Genomic DNA, 17,229 nt, shown 5'->3' with positions numbered 1-17,229 from the left:
GAGCAATGTCCGGATGAGCAGCAAGGGACAAGCCAGAGACTTTCCCTCAGAAGCATGCCAATGCTGCCACTTGAACCCGCAAAGATTTGTAAGCCAGGCCTTTTTGTAAGCCATCCTGCAAAAAGTCCAGCACCGGCGAGACAGTAGCCCGCGTGGGAGTGATCGTCTTTGAGACACACCACGCCTCAAACTTGCGCCAGATCCGAGCATAAGCTGCGGAGGTGGACCGCTTGCGGGCCTGCAAGAGAGTGGAAATGATCTTGTTATAGTAGCCCTTATCTCTCAATTGCGCCCTCTCAAGAGCAGGCCGTAAGACCAAACCGGCAGGGATCCTCCATAGACACCGGACCTTGAACCAGCAGGTTTGGCACCAGAGGCAAATGAAATGGAGCCTCCACCATCATCCGACAGAGATCCGCATACCATGGACACCTTGGCCAGTCCAGAGCGATAAGAATCACCAATCCCCGGTGTAGTCGAATCCGAAGGAGGACTCGCCCTATCAAGGGCCAAGGAGGGAACACAAACAGGAGGCCCACGGGCTAGGGTTGAGCCAGTGCATCCAACCCCGCCGAATGAGGATCTCTCCTTCTCCTGAAAAAGCGAGGGACTTTGGCGTTTGCACTTGACGCCATTAGATCCATACCGGGTGTCCCCCATTTGGCACAAATCTGAAGAAAAACTTCTTCTGCGAGTTCCCATTCCACCGGGTCGATTTGATGCCTGAGAAAATCGGCTTGCACGTTGCTCTGACCTGCTACGTGAGCTGCTGACAAAAGCTGCAGGTGGAGCTCTGCCCAGTGTCAAATCTGAGCGGCCTCTGCGGCCAGGGCCCTGCACTGAGTGCCGCCCTGACGATTTATGTAGGCCACCGCTGTCATATTGTCTGACAGGACCCGGACCGCAAGCCCCTTCAGAGTCTTTTGGAAGGCCATAAGAGCCTGAAATATCGCTCTCAGTTCCAAGCGATTGATGGACGACCCCGCTTCCACGGTTGTCCACTGACCCTGAGCATAGCTTCCCTGGCAATGCGCTCCCCAGCCCAAAAGGCTGGTATCTGTTATCACCAGGCACCAAGAAGGAAGCGCAAGCGGCTTTCCTTGGCACAGCATCCATTCGGAGAGCCACCACTCCATACTGAGCCGGACCACAGGGAGCCACATTAGTCTGCATTGATAATTCTGGGAAATTGGAGACCATTGTTGAAGCAGGGCAATCTGCAGAGGCCTCAAATGCGCTCTCGCCCATGGAACCACCTCCAAGGTGGCCGTCATCGACCCCAGCAGCTGGACCACATGCCAAGCTCGCGGGCACGGCAGGAGCAGACGGACCTGATTTTGAATCTTGCACCGCCTTTGGTCGGGGAGAAAAACAAACCCCGAGGCCATGTCGAACCGGACCCCCAAATATTCGAGAGACTGAGAGGGGGTCAGGTGACTTTTGGGTATATTGATCACCCAGCCTAGAGCCTGCAGGACGACTGTAACCACTCTGGCTGTGGCAAGATGAATCCGCTCTGATGAGCCAGTCGTCGAGATAAGGGTGAACTCTGATACCCTCTTGCCTGAGACAGGCAGCTACGACCACCATTGCCTTGGAAAGGTACGGGGAGCTGTGGCTAGGCCAAAAGGCAAGGCCCAAAACTGGAAATGTTATACCAACACCGCAAACCGGAGAAACTGTGATGCGGGGGCCAAATAGGAATGTGCAAATACGCTTCTTTTAGGTCCAGAGACGTGAGAAACTCTCCTGGCTGTACCGCCGCAATGACGGAGCGGAGGGTTTCCATGCGAAAGTGTCATACTCTGAGGGCCTTGTTGACTCTTCGCAAGTCGAGGATCGGTCTGAAAGACCCGCCTTTTCGAGGCACGACAAAATTAATGGAATAGCGGCCGCAGCCGTGTTTGGCGGGAGGCACCAGGATCACCGCCCCGAGTTGCAGCAAGACTTGCAAGGTCTCCTCTACCACCGCCGTTTTACGGCGGCTCCACAAACACATCTCTCACCGGGGCACCGAATTCCAATCGGTAACCTTCTCTGATCAGGTCCAGGACCCACTGATCCGAGGTAATCTTGGTCCACTCCTCTAGAAAGAGGGAAAGCTGTCCTCCTACTGCAGGAATCGAGGAGTGGACCAGCGTCCCATCATTGTGGAGGACGCCCTGAACTCCAGGCCGAGACCCGGCCGCTGCGGTGCTTTTGTCCGAACGAAAGGAGTTCCTCTGCTGAAAACGGGCACGTTGAGAAAACCCAGCAGAGCGCCCTGGGCGATACCTTCGAGCTTCATGGAAGCGAGGTCTAGAGAAGGAGGGAAACACAGAACCCTTGGAAGAAGGCCTCGGCCTATCCTCGGGTAACCGCTGGGGCTTAGAGTCCCCTAAGTCTTTAACAATCTTCTCCAAATCCTCTCCAAATAACAGGAGGCCCTGAAAGGGTAACCTCACCAGCCTTTGCTTAGAGGCCATGTCAGCCGCCCAATGCCGTAGCCAAAGGAGACGGCGGGCAGAAACTGCCACAGACATCTGTTTAGCCGAAGCTCTGACCAGATCATAAAGGGCGTCAACCAAAAATGACAGGGCCGACTCCATCCGCGGGGCAACCTCAGAGAGGGACCCCGGACCATCCTCGGGCTGTTCCACTGCCTGTTGTAACCAGGAAAGACATGCCCGGGCTGCACAGGAACTGCAAATAGACGCCCTTAAGGCAAGGCCCGCAATTTCAAAGGACCGCTTCAGCGTGGATTCCAGCCGCTGGTCCTGCATGTCTTTCAAAGCGACCCCTCCCTCTACTGGGAGAGTGGTCTTTTTAGTCACCGCCGTGACCAATGAATCCACTTTAGGCCAAGTGCTCCTCACTCAGAGGGTAAAGCTGACCCATAGCCCTGGCCACTTTCAAAGGCCCATCGGGGTCAGACCATTGAGCTGAAATAAGCTCTTGGATGGAGTCATGCACAGGAAAGGCCCGAGGAGGCATCGCCCTCGGCAGGATCATCAATCGAGAGGGCCTGCAAGGCATCACTAATGAGAGTTGGCGGCTCGTCGTATTGGAAAATCCCAACCATATTGGGATCATCCGAATCCAGTGGCAAACAGGCACCCTTCATCTGGTTCATCCATCCATGAGGGCCTGCCAGATCCCTCAGACTCCCCACAGCCTGACCACGGGAGGAGGGGGGGGGGAGGATGTGCGCCACTTTCAGACGGAGAATTTACCCGTCTACGTTTAGCGTCCTTCCAACGCTCGGGGGAAGAAATAACCTCTGTAGCCAGCCCCAGGCCATCAACACCTAGAGGGGATCCAGAATGCAACGCAGTGTCAGACACCTGCGGCAAAGCTCTTTTCAGCATGAAGGCTTTATGCATTAAAAGCACAAACTCAGGGGGAAAAAACTCACCCTGACCCTCCGCCTCCGAATTAGGAGAAACGGATGCTGGAGCTCCTCTGGCAGCCTCAAAACGAGGCGTCCCCCTACACTCAGACTCCTCCGCAACAGCCAGGGTCGAGAAATGTGGCGCTTCCAAAATGGTGCCCGCTGCCAGCTCCATCGAGCGGGAAGAATCATCGCTCGGCATGCTCGTACTAGCGCGAGCGTCTAAGGAGCACGTTTTGCACAGCCCCGCTGCTGATCTGCGTTTAACACAATGGGAGCAGCACTTAACTCCCTCAGCAGCCATCGCCCAACTGGACAGAAATATAGCAATAAAATGGCAGCTTCGCGCCAGAACTTACCCCGTTCGGAACGGCGTCCGCGGGACCTCCCCGGAGGAGCTGGGCACCACTCTCACCTCAGAAGACCAAGTCAACGAGCTCCGGTCAAGCTGCACAGAACCAGAATCTCTGGAAAAAGCCTCAGAAATAGCAACGCTGTACAAGCGCGCACTTTTTTTTTTTTAATGCTGTGAGGAAAGTTGGAGGCAGGCAGCAACAGAGGGACTCCAGGAGGAGGGGAGGAATGGGTAGGGCAGGGAAAGGGCGAACCTATATGCCTTTAAAGTGGGCACCACCAGCCACAACACCCCTGCTCAACTGGCAAAGCACTGGAGCCACCCCAGGCAGAAATCCAGGAGCTGATCAAGCTGCTGGGAGATAGAGAAATACTGAAGGCAGTTGGGGCTAGCCGTCCAAGGGTCACTGTGGTTCTTCAGTGTTCTCTATCTCCACCTGCTGGTAGGCGGATACAACCCATCAGTTAATGGATTCATCTGTTGCTGATGACAAGGAAAAGTTATTTGCCACCAAGTCCTGTATACAGGGGAAGAAATGCATTCTTACTCACTGGTTGCTAGATTACCCGCCCTCTATTTGGTATTGGAGAAATAAGCTTCACACACATTGATGTTATGGGAATTCTTTGGAGAACATTTATCATTAAAAAGGCAGAAAAGATTTTTTAACTGTCTGGGGTGCATTTTTGCAGAAGATATCCCCCACAGCACAGTTAAAAGTTTTGAATCACTTTCCTGCCATCCAGTAGGATACTATTTTTAATTCATGAGCTCTCGGTGGTGGTGGGGTTCTGTGGGGAGGGTTGAGCACATGATTCCTGCTTCTGGTCTAGGGCCTAAGGGTTACAGCTCTAGACTATTGCTGTTTATTTTTCTCTGTTAAGAGTATTGCATTTATCAGCTGTGTGTTCGTTTGCAGGGTGGGGAGGTAAGGGGCTAGACAGTATTGGCAGATTGTTCTTATTGTATCTGTGGTTCTTTTTATAAGCAGAGTTTTATAAAAGTAACAAGGCAAAAAAGCAGTCACCATCACCAACTAAAACAAACAAGACACTGCAGCAAAAAAGAGTAACAGAAAAAGCAAGCAAGCTCAAAAATCTGTTCTCAGGATAGAAGAACAAGAATCAAATACACTAAATTAGTTCTGAGGAAAATGAAAAAACAAAGGACCCCTTCAACCACTAGTGCCACTCCCAATACTGAGAAAATACAGACAGGGCGGGGAAGGGTGGGAGATAATAGTGTATAAGAGCTCCCTTCTAACCCATCATCCCCTGAATCTGGGAGGAGACTTTCCTCATTCCTTCTTTTGCAATTATCTTCTTCCCTTTTTTTTTTTTTAACCAAACCTGAGAGGAGAAAAACCAACCCCTTAGGCTGCTGAGATGAAAGGGGAAGCAGTGGCTTCCCCAATGTCTAGCTCAATAGTAGTTCACTGGTCTTTGTCTCTATCTGCTGATAGATACAACCCACCAGTTCTGGACTGGTCTGGTGGTATGAAAAGAAAAAGCAAGTTAACAAATAGAATCAGCACACTGCTACGTCTCATTTCATTCAGATTTTATAAGTATTAGAAGAGGCTGTTAAAGGTTTTTCAACGCATCTCCTATCCTTATGAATCTAAACATCCCTGTTTATTAAGCCGCACAGATGTCGACATTGCCATGCTGAGTCAGACAAAAGAAAAATCCATCAAGCTCAGAATTATCTCTCCGATAGTGGCTAATCTCAACCCTTTTAAACCTAGCTATATAAGACGCATGGGCCAAGGTCCACAAGCATGAACAGCTAAATAGTTTCCAACAGGGGATAGTTATACCCATAAATAAAAGTCTTTGTATTCTGGACTGCCAGATTCTTAAACATAGAAAATGGTGGCATGTAAGGATCAAAGGGGTAATATTCAGTCAGCAGTGCCAGTGTTTTTTATTCTGGTCACTGTTGGCTGAATTGTGCCTAGATATTCCATGCTGGCAACCTATCCAGGTACCGGCATTGAATTTCCGGGTAGGTGGTCTGTGGGATTTACCCAGGTACTGCCAATATTAAATAGTGATACGCAGATTGCTACGTGGTTAACTTAGGACAGCCTTTTATTTTGCTGTTTTAAGTTAACTGGATAGTTATTGAGGTACCAATGCTGAATAAATGGGCAGTGCCCAGATTATCTCTTGACTCAGCCCCTAGACTGCCCCTCCATTAACTAGATAATGCCATGCCATGGCAGTCTCTCTTCCCGCCCCCTCCCCAGTTTTACTGGCACTACCCAGTTATGTGATGCAGAAAATCTGGGGGCCAGTTGGTAAAATGAAAATAACCAGATAGGCGCCCCTCCTAACCAGTTATATCAGCACCCACTTTGCCAAGCCAATCTACCTGGCAAATTTCTAATGGAACATCAGCTCTTGGAGCTAATCACAGGCTAAGTGGTACTCACTGAGAGGTGGGGGAAGAGTGAGCTGTGGAAAGAGGAAAGCCAGCGACACACTGTCAAAGCGCAGCACGATCCACTTTTCAGCCATGTGGGAACTGAAAGACAACGATTGAAGAAAACAGGTAAAATATTTATATCAAAAGGAGACTGAAAAGCTCACAGAGCTTGCAAAAAGGTGTGATATTCAGCAGAAGATATCTGGGTAGCAGCGGCACCTATCTGGTAATCTTCTGCTTATCAACTGGTCCCCAGATTTTCAGCATCTGTAAAATGAAAATACCTGGGGTGTGTGGAAAAATATTGTGTGTGTGTGTGTGTGTGGGGGGGGGGGGGGTTCTTTGCACTGGGATTCCTCAATTTGCCATGGGACTTGTTTTCCTCAGTGACAACTAGAGAGTTGCACGGGAACGGGGTTTGCGGGAATCCCGCGGAACCCGCGCGGGGACGGAAGCAGTTCTGCAGGGATCCCATGGGGACGGAAGCAGTTCCCGTGGGGTTCCCGTGGAAGTGTATGCTGCACTTGCGCCACTCTCACCTACCGAGTACCAAGTTCTTTGAGTGCTGTCTCCTCCTCCTCCTTGCTTTAACAGCACAGATGTGGAAAGCCTCCATTAAGGAGGTGGTAGAGATACAAATGGTGGCGAAATTCAAAAAGGCATGGGATGAACACAGAGGATCTCTATTTAGAAAATGGAAGTTATAAATGGCTGCATGTGTGTGGATGTGTTGCATAACACTTACATGGTGACTCTGGCTGTGATGAACTAGGGCCGATACTGGGAGACCTGTACGGTCTGTCTCTCATAAATGGCAATCTGGTTTTGGATGGGCTGGAAAGGGTTTAGACAGCAACTTTAGTGGCTAGAACATGAGGACAGTTCTGGACAGACTTTTACGGTCTGTGTCCCGCAAATGAGAAGATGAATAGGCTGGAGTGGGCTTTGAGGGCAACTCCAGCAGTTGGAACACAAGGATAGGGCCAGGCTGACTTCTATGGTCTATGTCCCAGAAACACCACAGAAAGACCGTAATCAAGTATATAATATCACATTCATTGTTGATTTAATCATGAATTGATAATGATTGTGAACACTGGGCAGACTGGATGGACCGATCCGGTTTTTATCTGCTGTCATTTACTATTACTATTAATCCTCTCTGCTTTCATGCTGATGCGCAGACCTCAGCTCTGACATAAGCATGAGCATCAGATGTCACCTGACCTACTGGCGCGTGCATGTGGTGATCTCTTAGCACACAGTGCCAGTGAATCAGAGAAGTCTTATATGTGCGCACCAGAGTGTTCCAGCTTCCGTTCCTTCCTTGCCTGCTGTGCTGCGGCTCAAACCCAGAGACTGAGAGAGCTGACAGGAATTTTCTTTTAATGTACCATTAAATTCTTGTGGGTGAGGACAGGTTAAATTCTGGCGGGGACGGGTAAGATTCCCTGTGGGGACGGGCGGGGACGGGTTAGATTTCCTACAGGGACGGGTGGGATTTCTGTCCCCGTGCAACTCTCTAGTGCCAACTCCTCCCTCCTTTGCAAACTTAAGTGACATACATGTTAGCTCCTGAGCTTTGCAGTGTTCTACAATTCCTGATAACTGGGAGGTTATCATCAGTCAGGACTGAATTAAATCAGTCTCTTATTCCAAAAGAGAGGCATTTCCTGCCTTTCTCCAAGTTGCAACAGCACAGAAAGGAATGGGAAATAGACTAGGCAAACCAGAATCAAACGAGGAGACTTCAAACAATGATAAATACTTTACTGATGAAAATTCACACAGTATCGTGTTAGCCTGCTTCATGAGTCTTTATATAAAATATGTAAAGACATCAACTGGTCAATGAGCGATGGTACAATGAGATGAAGAAATATAATCTTAACAAAGACCTTTTTGTTAGAAATCTGTAGGTCCTTTGTATGGTGGAGCTGTCGCCACTCCAAATGACAACTCACCATACAAATACATATTTTATATAAAGACTCCTGAAGCAGGCTAACAGCTGAAACATGGTACTGTATCGAGTCTTCATCAATAAACTATCATCATTTTAAGTCTCCTCATTTGATTCTGGCTTGCCTGGTCTATTTCCCACTCCTTTCTGTGCTGTTATTTCGTCGTGGGATCTCGGCGTTCCCCGCCCAGTTGGACCTTCACCAAAACTTTCTCCAAGCTGAGACATTACAGTGCTTTGGGAGATTATACAGTATTATTGGATTGGCTCTGCAGTACCAGCTCCAGAATTTACCAGAAATCCCAGTCTTGGTTTTGGAGTACAAAGGAAGGAGACCTGTGTTAGAGCACAAGTTCAGCTCTGCACATCCTCATAAGGACACTGCCGACCCCAAATCCCCCAGTGCACTGGCTAACTACAGTGAAACTTGTCTAAGTAGTGGTACTGTATGATTGTTATTTTATCTGTTGGTATTTTGCAGAAGTGTTAATTTTTTCTTCGTTTTCAGTTTAATAGCTCAGTCTCTGTGCACTAGCGAATGATCCCAGTAATTTTTTCTGTGCATGACCCAGGTCACAAATGCTTGACTGATTTATTTGCTTCAGTTATTAATTTGATGTTTGATAGCAGAGTGCATTTTGTGTTGCAGGCGAAGTAGGTAGTAGAAGCAGAAGTGGTGCTAAATTGTTAAATGACATAATCCAGAGTAGCTGTTTCCCTCCAACAGGTTTGCAGTTTGGACCAGTCAGGAATTTAAAGCAGCAGTACTTTCTAGATGTGTGGTTGAAAAAAAAAAAAAAAAAGTTAAAGGCTGCCCTCTCTTCCTGGTTACTCCTGTTTATTCTGGGCCTGCTATGCTTCTTTTTACACATCTGCAAAAAGACATCTTTCGTTACTCTCTGGAGGCTCACACTCAATAGTGCAACAAGAGGAGGTGTCATTTAAGAACCAGCTCACAAATAGGCTGAAGGTCATATTTAAATTGGATCTTTAAAAATTGTTTTTCAAAAGTATTTTTCTCCTTATTCTGAGAAACACAGACATAAAATAACTGGATCCCTACACTGAGGCTAGAAAAAGGGCTCTCAACCCAGTTCTCAGGACACACAGTCAGGTATTCACTACCTCCATTAAATGTAAGTGTGCATATCCTGAAAACCTAAATGGCTAGGTAAGTCCTGAGGACTAAGTTACATAGAGGCATATTTTCAAAGCACTTAGCCTTCCAAAGTTCCATAGAAACCTATAGAACTTTGGAAGGCTAAGTGCTTTGAAAATATGCCTCATAGTAACATAGTAGATGACGGCAGAAAAAGACCTGCACGGTCCATCCAGTCTGCCCAACAAGACAAACTCATATGTGCTAGTTTTTGTGTATATCTTACCTTGATTTGTAACTGTCATTTTCAGACCGTACAAGTCTGCCCAGCACTATCCCCGCTTCCCAACCATCAGCCCCGCCTCCCACCACCAGCTCTGGCACAGACCGTATAAGTCTGCCCAGCACTATCCCCACCTCCCACCACCGGCTCTGGCACAGACCGTATAAGTCTGCCCAGCACTATCCCCGCCTCCCAACCACCAGCCCCGCCTCCCAATCTCAGCTAAGCTCCTGAGGATCCATTTCTTCTGAACAGGATTCCTTTATGTTTATCCCACGCATGTTTGAATTCCGTTACCGTTTTCCTCTCCACCACCTCCCGCGGGAGGGCATTCCAAGCATCCACCACCCTCTCTGTGAAAAAATACTTCCTGACATTTTTCTTAAGTCTGCCCCCCTTCAATCTCATTTCATGCCCTCTAGTTCTGCCGCCTTCCCATCTCCGGAAAAGGTTAGTTTGCGGATTAATACCTTTCAAATATTTGAACGTCTGTATCATATCACCCCTGTTTCTCCTTTCCTCCAGGGTATACATGTTGAGGTCAGCAAGTCTCTCCTCATACATCTTGTAACGCAAATCCCATACCATTCTCGTAGCTTTTCTTTGCACCGCTTCAATTCTTTTTACATCCTTAGCAAGATACGGCCTCCAAAACTGAACACAATACTCAAGGTGGGGCCTCACCAATGATTTGTACAGGGGCATTAACACCTCTTTTCTTCTGCTGGTCACTCCCCTCTCTATACAGCCTAGCAACCTTCTACTTACGGCCACTGCCTTGTCACACTGTTTCATCGCCTTCAGATCCTCAGATACTATCACCCCAAGATCTCTCTCCCCGTCGGTACCTATCAGACTCTCACCACCTAACACATACGTCTCCCGTGGATTTCTACTCCCTAAGTGCATCACTTTGCATTTCTTCGCATTGAATTTTAATTGCCAAGTCTTAGACCAATCTTCTAGCTTTCGCAGATCCTTTTTCATGTTTTCTACTCCCTCCCAGGTGTCCACTCTGTTACAAATCTTAGTATCATCCGCAAAAAGGCAAACTTTGAGGCATATTTTCAAAGCACTTAGCCTTCCAAAGTTCCACAGAAACTATGGAACTTTGGAAGGCTAAGTGCTTTGAAAATATGCCTCTTTACCTTCTAACCCTTCTGCAATGTCACTCACAAATATATTGAACAGAATCGGCCCCAGCACCGATCCCTGAGAACCCCTGGGCTAGAGTACCAGTCATATTTTACCAAAATAAAAAAGTGACAAAAATTTATTTTAACAACTGGGAGACAAAGTGGCCCCTGGACCCTCATTTTCTTTTATCTGATGAACATGGATCTGGATTCAGTTTGAATGGCACAAAAGCAACCTTTTCCTGGAAGGGCCACTCTCGTTTCTTAAACAAAAATGAAGCATGTGATTTATCTCATTTCTCACCTTCATCCTCTGAATTTGCAATCTCATCAAGCAGCCCAGCGAGCCCCACCTCACGCCTGGAGACAAAGGAATAAGAAACAGAGGAGTCAATTTTTAAAAGAACATAAGGGCCTTATTCTATAAAGGTTAGGCTCCTAAATTACGAGCTTAATCTATTTTGTAGCATAGATTATGCTCGTAATTTAGAAGCATAATTTAGGAGCCTAACCTTTATAGAATAAGGCCCTAAGGGGGTAATTCTACAACAGGGCACCTAGGAGGCACATCAAACATATAAATGGCAAGTGACCGACTCACCTGCAAATGCGCAGTAGAGACTTCCCTCTCTGTCCCGCCGGACACTGCGGCTGGAGCCTGGAAACGAATATCGCGCGCACCAACCTCCCCCCTCCGTATCGGGCCCCCTGCCCTGACAGCGCCTCTCACCTCCGTGTGGAAGCGCTGCAGGCAGCAGCAGAGCGATCTGCTGCTGCCTGCAGCGCTTTCACATGGAGGTGAGAGGCGCTGTCAGGGCAGGGGGCTCGGCACAGGGGGGGAGGGAGTGGCGGCGAGGAGGGTAGCTGGAAATCTCGCCCGTTTTAACGGGCTTAACGGCTAGTATTCTATAAAGAAATTAGGTGTCTACCTCCCTTTTATTGAATACTGGTGTTAGCATGTGAAATACGTGCCTATAATTTAGGATCATGTATTTACACCAGAAACAGGACTGGTGTTAACTGCTTGTGCCTAAACACTGGCAATATACATTTAACTTATAAGTTATGCATTTAAATGTGGATCTCGGCCAGACTCTACCTAAGTGTATGGCTACCCACATAAGATACGTGCGTATTTACAGAATAGCACTTAAGCAGAATTTAGGCATTTGTGTGTTTATATCAGGGCTGTGGAGTCAGAGTCGGCAGCAATTTTGGGTACATTGAGTCGGAGTTGGAGTCGGTAAAAATGTACCGACTCCGACTCCTCATACATTTGAATAAAGTACTTCTCTGCTGTGAATAAAGCTTAGTATCTAGTTGTTTCACTAGTGTGAAGTCCAGTTGAACTATTTTGCTGGAGAGCTTCCCTCTGCTCAGTCTCCCTTTGCATTTACTGACCTGCTGTAGAGCACCTCCTCTCTGACCCCACAGTGAACTTAAGCTCCAAGAGAAGATCATTCAGCACACACAGATAAGGCAGCAGAGAGACTCCACCCAACTTCCTCTCTCTCTGCAAGAAGAGCTTTATATTTTGCCATTCACAATGGCAAAAAGAAAGTCAGGAAACATGACAAAGTCTGCTGTTTATGAACACTTTACAATATCAACAGATGGGAAATATTATGTATGTCAATGTATTATAGAAGACGATGATGGTGAAAAAGCATGTGATGCAAAAATTAGCAGTTTCAGTGGTTACGAAAAAAATGCACCTACAAGAGCATCAAATTTAAAAAGACACTTGCAGCGTTTCCATCCTAAAGTGTTAGAAGCTGTGAATGAGAGATAGCAATGAAAACATTCCATCTACTTCAGGGTCAATAAAAGATCAGAAATCTACTGGAGGCCAGACACAACTATCAAGATTTTTTACAGCTGACAAAGTTACTATAATGACACCAGAAAAATTCAAAAACCACATCATTGAAATGGCAGTAAAGAATAGTATACCACTATCTTTTTTTCACAACCAGCCTTTTTAGGCTTAAATGGAGAAATGGCTAAAAAGCTTGGAGTTTCTCTGGAACGAGAAAGTATAAGGAAACTTATACTTGAAGAGGCCAAATGTAAGAAGGAAGAACTAAGAAAAAGTCTGAAGGGACGTTTTGTCTTTATTAAAATGGATGCATGCACACGTCAGAGTCAATTATTTTGCAATTAATGTTAGATTTGCTGATGAAAACAAAAGAACAATAACCCGGACATTAGAAGTAAAGGACACTCAGGCACATCATACCAGTGAGTATCTGCAGAAGTTAGTGGAAGGTGTTTTAGAAGATTTTGAAATTAAAAAGGAACACATTCTATGTATTGTAACTGATAATGCTTCAAATATGTTAAGCACAATTGAAAAAATGAAGGAAGTTGATGAAGAAAGCAGCAAACAAATATCAGAAGATGACAGTTCTGCAATTCAAGAAAGCTGTGAAAGTTTGGATGATATTGCTGAAGAAGCATCTAAGCTTAATACCATTCAACATATGCGTTGTGCTGTTCATACTCTGCAACTAGCAATAAGAGATGGATTGAAGGATCGTCATGCGGCTACACTAATTAGCAAGTTGAGGCAAGTAGCTGTTGCAGCCTGGATCCCTAAAACAGATGCTATTCTGAAGAGACGTGTTGGAAAAGGAGCCATTTTGGATCAAGCAATGCGCTGGGGAAGCACTTACTTGATGATAAAGCGTTTGCTTGAACTAAAAGACTTTCTTGAAGAACTGGACAATGTAAATGTTTCATTAAAAGAAAACCAGTGGGCTCAAGTTACAGAATTAGAAAGGCTACTTTCTTACCCTTTTGCTGTTACCAAGAAGCTGCAATATGAAGATTTAACACCAGGTAAATTCTTCTTGGAATGGAAGGGCTTGATATATAACCTTAACAAAAGTGGAGGGTTAATTGCTGATGGCATAGTATCTTCAATGAGGAAAAGAGAGGAGCTCTTGCTGGATAATCAAATTCTCTTAGCTGCTATTTATGTTGATCCAATGAGCCGAATTTTGTTGAGCAGTGACCAAATTGCTACAGGAAAACAGGCACTCTATGACATAGCAGTTCGCATGAAAGGGTTGCTACCTGAAACTCATAAACCACTGGATGAAGCTAAAGCTATAAATACTGGTGGTAATGGTAACTCAGGTTCATCCTCTTCAAATGAAGAGAATTTTCAATCCTATTTGGACAAAATGGAAGCTTCAAAAGCAAAGCGATGTCGGTTAAGCATGGAAAAGCAACCTGTAAATGTCCATATAAAGAAATTCATGCAAGAGTTTTTTAAAGGATTAAAAGACGTGGAAAAGTTTGACCGCTCATCAAAACTGACTATAGAAGAAGCCATCATTGTTTATCCAGAGATTGTCAGTGATGCAGCTAGAACCGTAACAGCAATGCCACCCACCCAAGTCAGTGTTGAAAGACTGTTTTCAGCACTGAAAATAATCAAATCAGATTTAAGGGCTTCTATGAAGGAGGATCTGGCAGAAGCAATTCTGTTTCTAAGAACAATATATTAGTTAATTTTGGATTATGTTTAACAGCTATTCTACAGCTATATAAGCCAAGTTTAAATAATATATAAGTTGTTTTAGGTTTTCCAAATGTTTTTAGTTTATGTAGGTTAACTTTGATTTTGTTCTAATTTCCAAAGGATGTTGTTCTAGAATTTCCAAAGGATGTGGTTGTTCCAGATTTTTATACTTGCTAATGCTATGATGACTTTATACTTGATAAAAAAAACAATAAACATAACCTTGTTTTTTTGTGTGTTTTTTGTTTAAACTTTAGGATTAATGAATATTTATAGTTTCTTTAATAAATAAAATAAAAAGTCACAATGACATAGATTTTAAACCCAAACATTAACATGCAGCCTTGCATGCTGCACTTTCAGTCAACATGCAAAAAAAATACATATTAAAAACTGAGGAGTCGGAGTCAGAGTCGGAGTATTTTTGTACCGACTCCACAGCCCTGGTTTATATGACAATATTTAAAACATTTATCCATGTAATCAACACACATTAGCTCTCACTTTAAAGGATTACCCCCTATAAAGCTATGTTCACACCCAATTAATGTGTAACTTTTGGAATGCGGTCAAAGCTAGCTATTTAGAAAGAGGAGGCTGAGAAGTGAATTGATGTGCACTTTTCTGACCACTGACAGGTCAGGTCGTTTATGACCTATGAACTGCATGGCTAAAAAGACTCAAAATGCCTCAGAACTGTATTTTCTGAAAGTTGACTTTCTGCTGAGAGCTGGCAGAGTCGGTGCCACTAGTCCTACCATTCACAAGGACACAAGGATGAATATACAGTTTGAGAAAGAAGAGTGTTGGAAGTTAGATAATACTCTGATAAGACCTGTGTGCTGGGAAATCCATGTGACGGGATAGCACCTATAATCCTCTGTAAAAGAAAACTTGGACTTATTTTAAGATGCTGAGTTCCATAAACATTGAGATAGTATGTACCATTCTATGTAAACAAAGTGACACAGAAATTAGCTGATGTAACACATAATTTAGCTGGAATTGCAGCTGGGAGGGGGATTGATGCCCAATCCACCGTATATAAGGCACTGCTGTGATTGTATCTGGTCTGTCGATCATCTCACCCCTCTGACCAGATACAATCACAGCATGATCCTGACTGGGACCCTGTAACTAGATTTGATATCTTGTGTTACCCTTTACTTGACATATATGGACTGCTGGACCTGGTAGGATAGTGTTCGACACCATTGACATTTTTCAAGGATGTGGACAAATTAAAATTGAGCAAGGCACACATCCATTAATCAGACCCTCTACCAGAGAACCTGTATTCTTTTGGTATGTTACTTACAATATTGTTCATAGTGGGTGGCATCCCTGGTTTTTCGTCCGAAAAATTGGAAATAGATATCTTGAAATTTTTTAACTTTTTGCATATACGGTTACATAGGTGCCGTACCTCTCTTGTTACTGCATTCTACCTCAACTTAATGTATACTATTTTTCTAGGATCATAACATCATGTCTTCTCTAAACATTACTTTTCAAAACACCTTTCTATCTTTGTTAAAAAGTAACAACTCATCAGTTCCCGATGCAACTTGACATGATTCTCAGTCCTAGGTTAACACCTAATGTCCTTACATGCACAAGCTTAGCTCAAGAACGCAAATATGTCACTGAACACATATACATCTGTCCTGATGACCAAATTGGCAATAATCTTGTTTACTATAACCCTTGAACCCTGGTTACCCAAACCACACACGCATCACTATGATCTCAAAATTCTTAATGCTAATTCTGTTCAGGATACCATATTTCATGAGACTGGATATTAAGTTTTTTATATGGTTAAATTGACTGCACTACACTGTTAAGGGAAGAAACTCCCTTAAGAGTTTTAACTGCTACATGTGTACAAGGCCCCGTCCTACACCTCAATTATTTTCAAACAACATTATAGCACTCGCTTGTGTATGCTATTGTCTTTTACTTCTGAACGCCCTATTTCAACTTCATGCAAGTCTATTCATTCTTTGAATCCACCTTTAGCTTTTCATTCCTTGTTTCCCCCTTCTTTTGGTGTGCGTTTCAATCTGATCTTTTCTATATCCTTGCGACGCTACACTACTCTGGCACATTCTCGCTTTCTAGGAAATGTTACTGATTGTTCTGATACTTTTAACCCTTCTGACCTCCCAATGCTTAATTTCTCTAGCCTCTCTATCCCATGTTCTGATGTATAGTGGTATTGTGGGACCAAGATTTTATATCCCATTTTGCCATTCCAATGGTCTGGTATATGTGCTCTTGTTCAATTAGTTATACCCATTGTAATTGCCTATCCTCACCAGATATCTCATGTCAAAAAGAGACGTTCCTAACTCTCCTGATGACACTATTTAGATGTTATAGGAGTTCCAAGAGGGGTACTTGATCAATTTAAAGCCAGAAATCATTGTTGTACTTATATTCCCAATAAAAGACACTTATGGTTCTATTATGAAGGCATTGCAAGGCCTTTCCACTTTAAGCCAACAAATTAGCTACCAATTCAGGTGTTGATACTAGCTGGACATCCTGGTGGAATACAATTTTTGATAACTGAAAATCCTTTTTCGTGTCTATTTTCACCTACATTTTGGTTGCCATTTTAGTTTTTGCTTTAATTGTCTGTTGCATTATTCCCTATGCTCGTTGACTTGTCCTCAAACTTCTTACTTCTGCTCTCAGTACAAAACAAAATATACTTCCTTCTTGAAGGTTCTGCTGTTGACCTTATTACTGTTGTTATTATTGTTAGTGCTTTTACTACCTGTGACGCAAGTACACCTCCTTTTTTAAGGAAGACATTTATTCTGCTTATACTGCTTTTAGTTGAAATATTATGTTTTTTAGCTTTTTTATATTTTGCTAATTTTGTGCACCAACTGTGACTTTCTATTATCAGAAACAACACTTACTTCTGTTGTCTTATCGTTTTGCTATTTCTTTCCTATACTCTCCCATGTCATCCATGCTACAATTTTCACACTTAATTCAGAGTTGAATTTCTGTAATGTTTCACTGATTTTGGATCTTGTCTTTATGAAAT

General features: G+C 44.5%; 1 protein-coding gene across 1 annotated transcript in view; it reads right to left on the bottom strand.

The window, feature by feature from the left end:
* AAAS (aladin WD repeat nucleoporin) overlaps positions 1-17,229 on the bottom strand; it is a 249,575-nt gene that overhangs the window by 215,904 nt on the left and 16,442 nt on the right. Inside the window, 2 exon segments of the mRNA XM_030198169.1 lie at positions 6,163-6,254; positions 10,941-10,996. Coding sequence (XP_030054029.1) covers positions 6,163-6,254; positions 10,941-10,996 — 148 coding nt within the window.

The sequence above is a fragment of the Microcaecilia unicolor genome, chromosome 3 (assembly GCF_901765095.1).
Source record: "Microcaecilia unicolor chromosome 3, aMicUni1.1, whole genome shotgun sequence".
NCBI lineage: Eukaryota > Metazoa > Chordata > Amphibia > Gymnophiona > Siphonopidae > Microcaecilia > Microcaecilia unicolor.
This window is presented reverse-complemented; position numbering and strand designations above follow the sequence as displayed.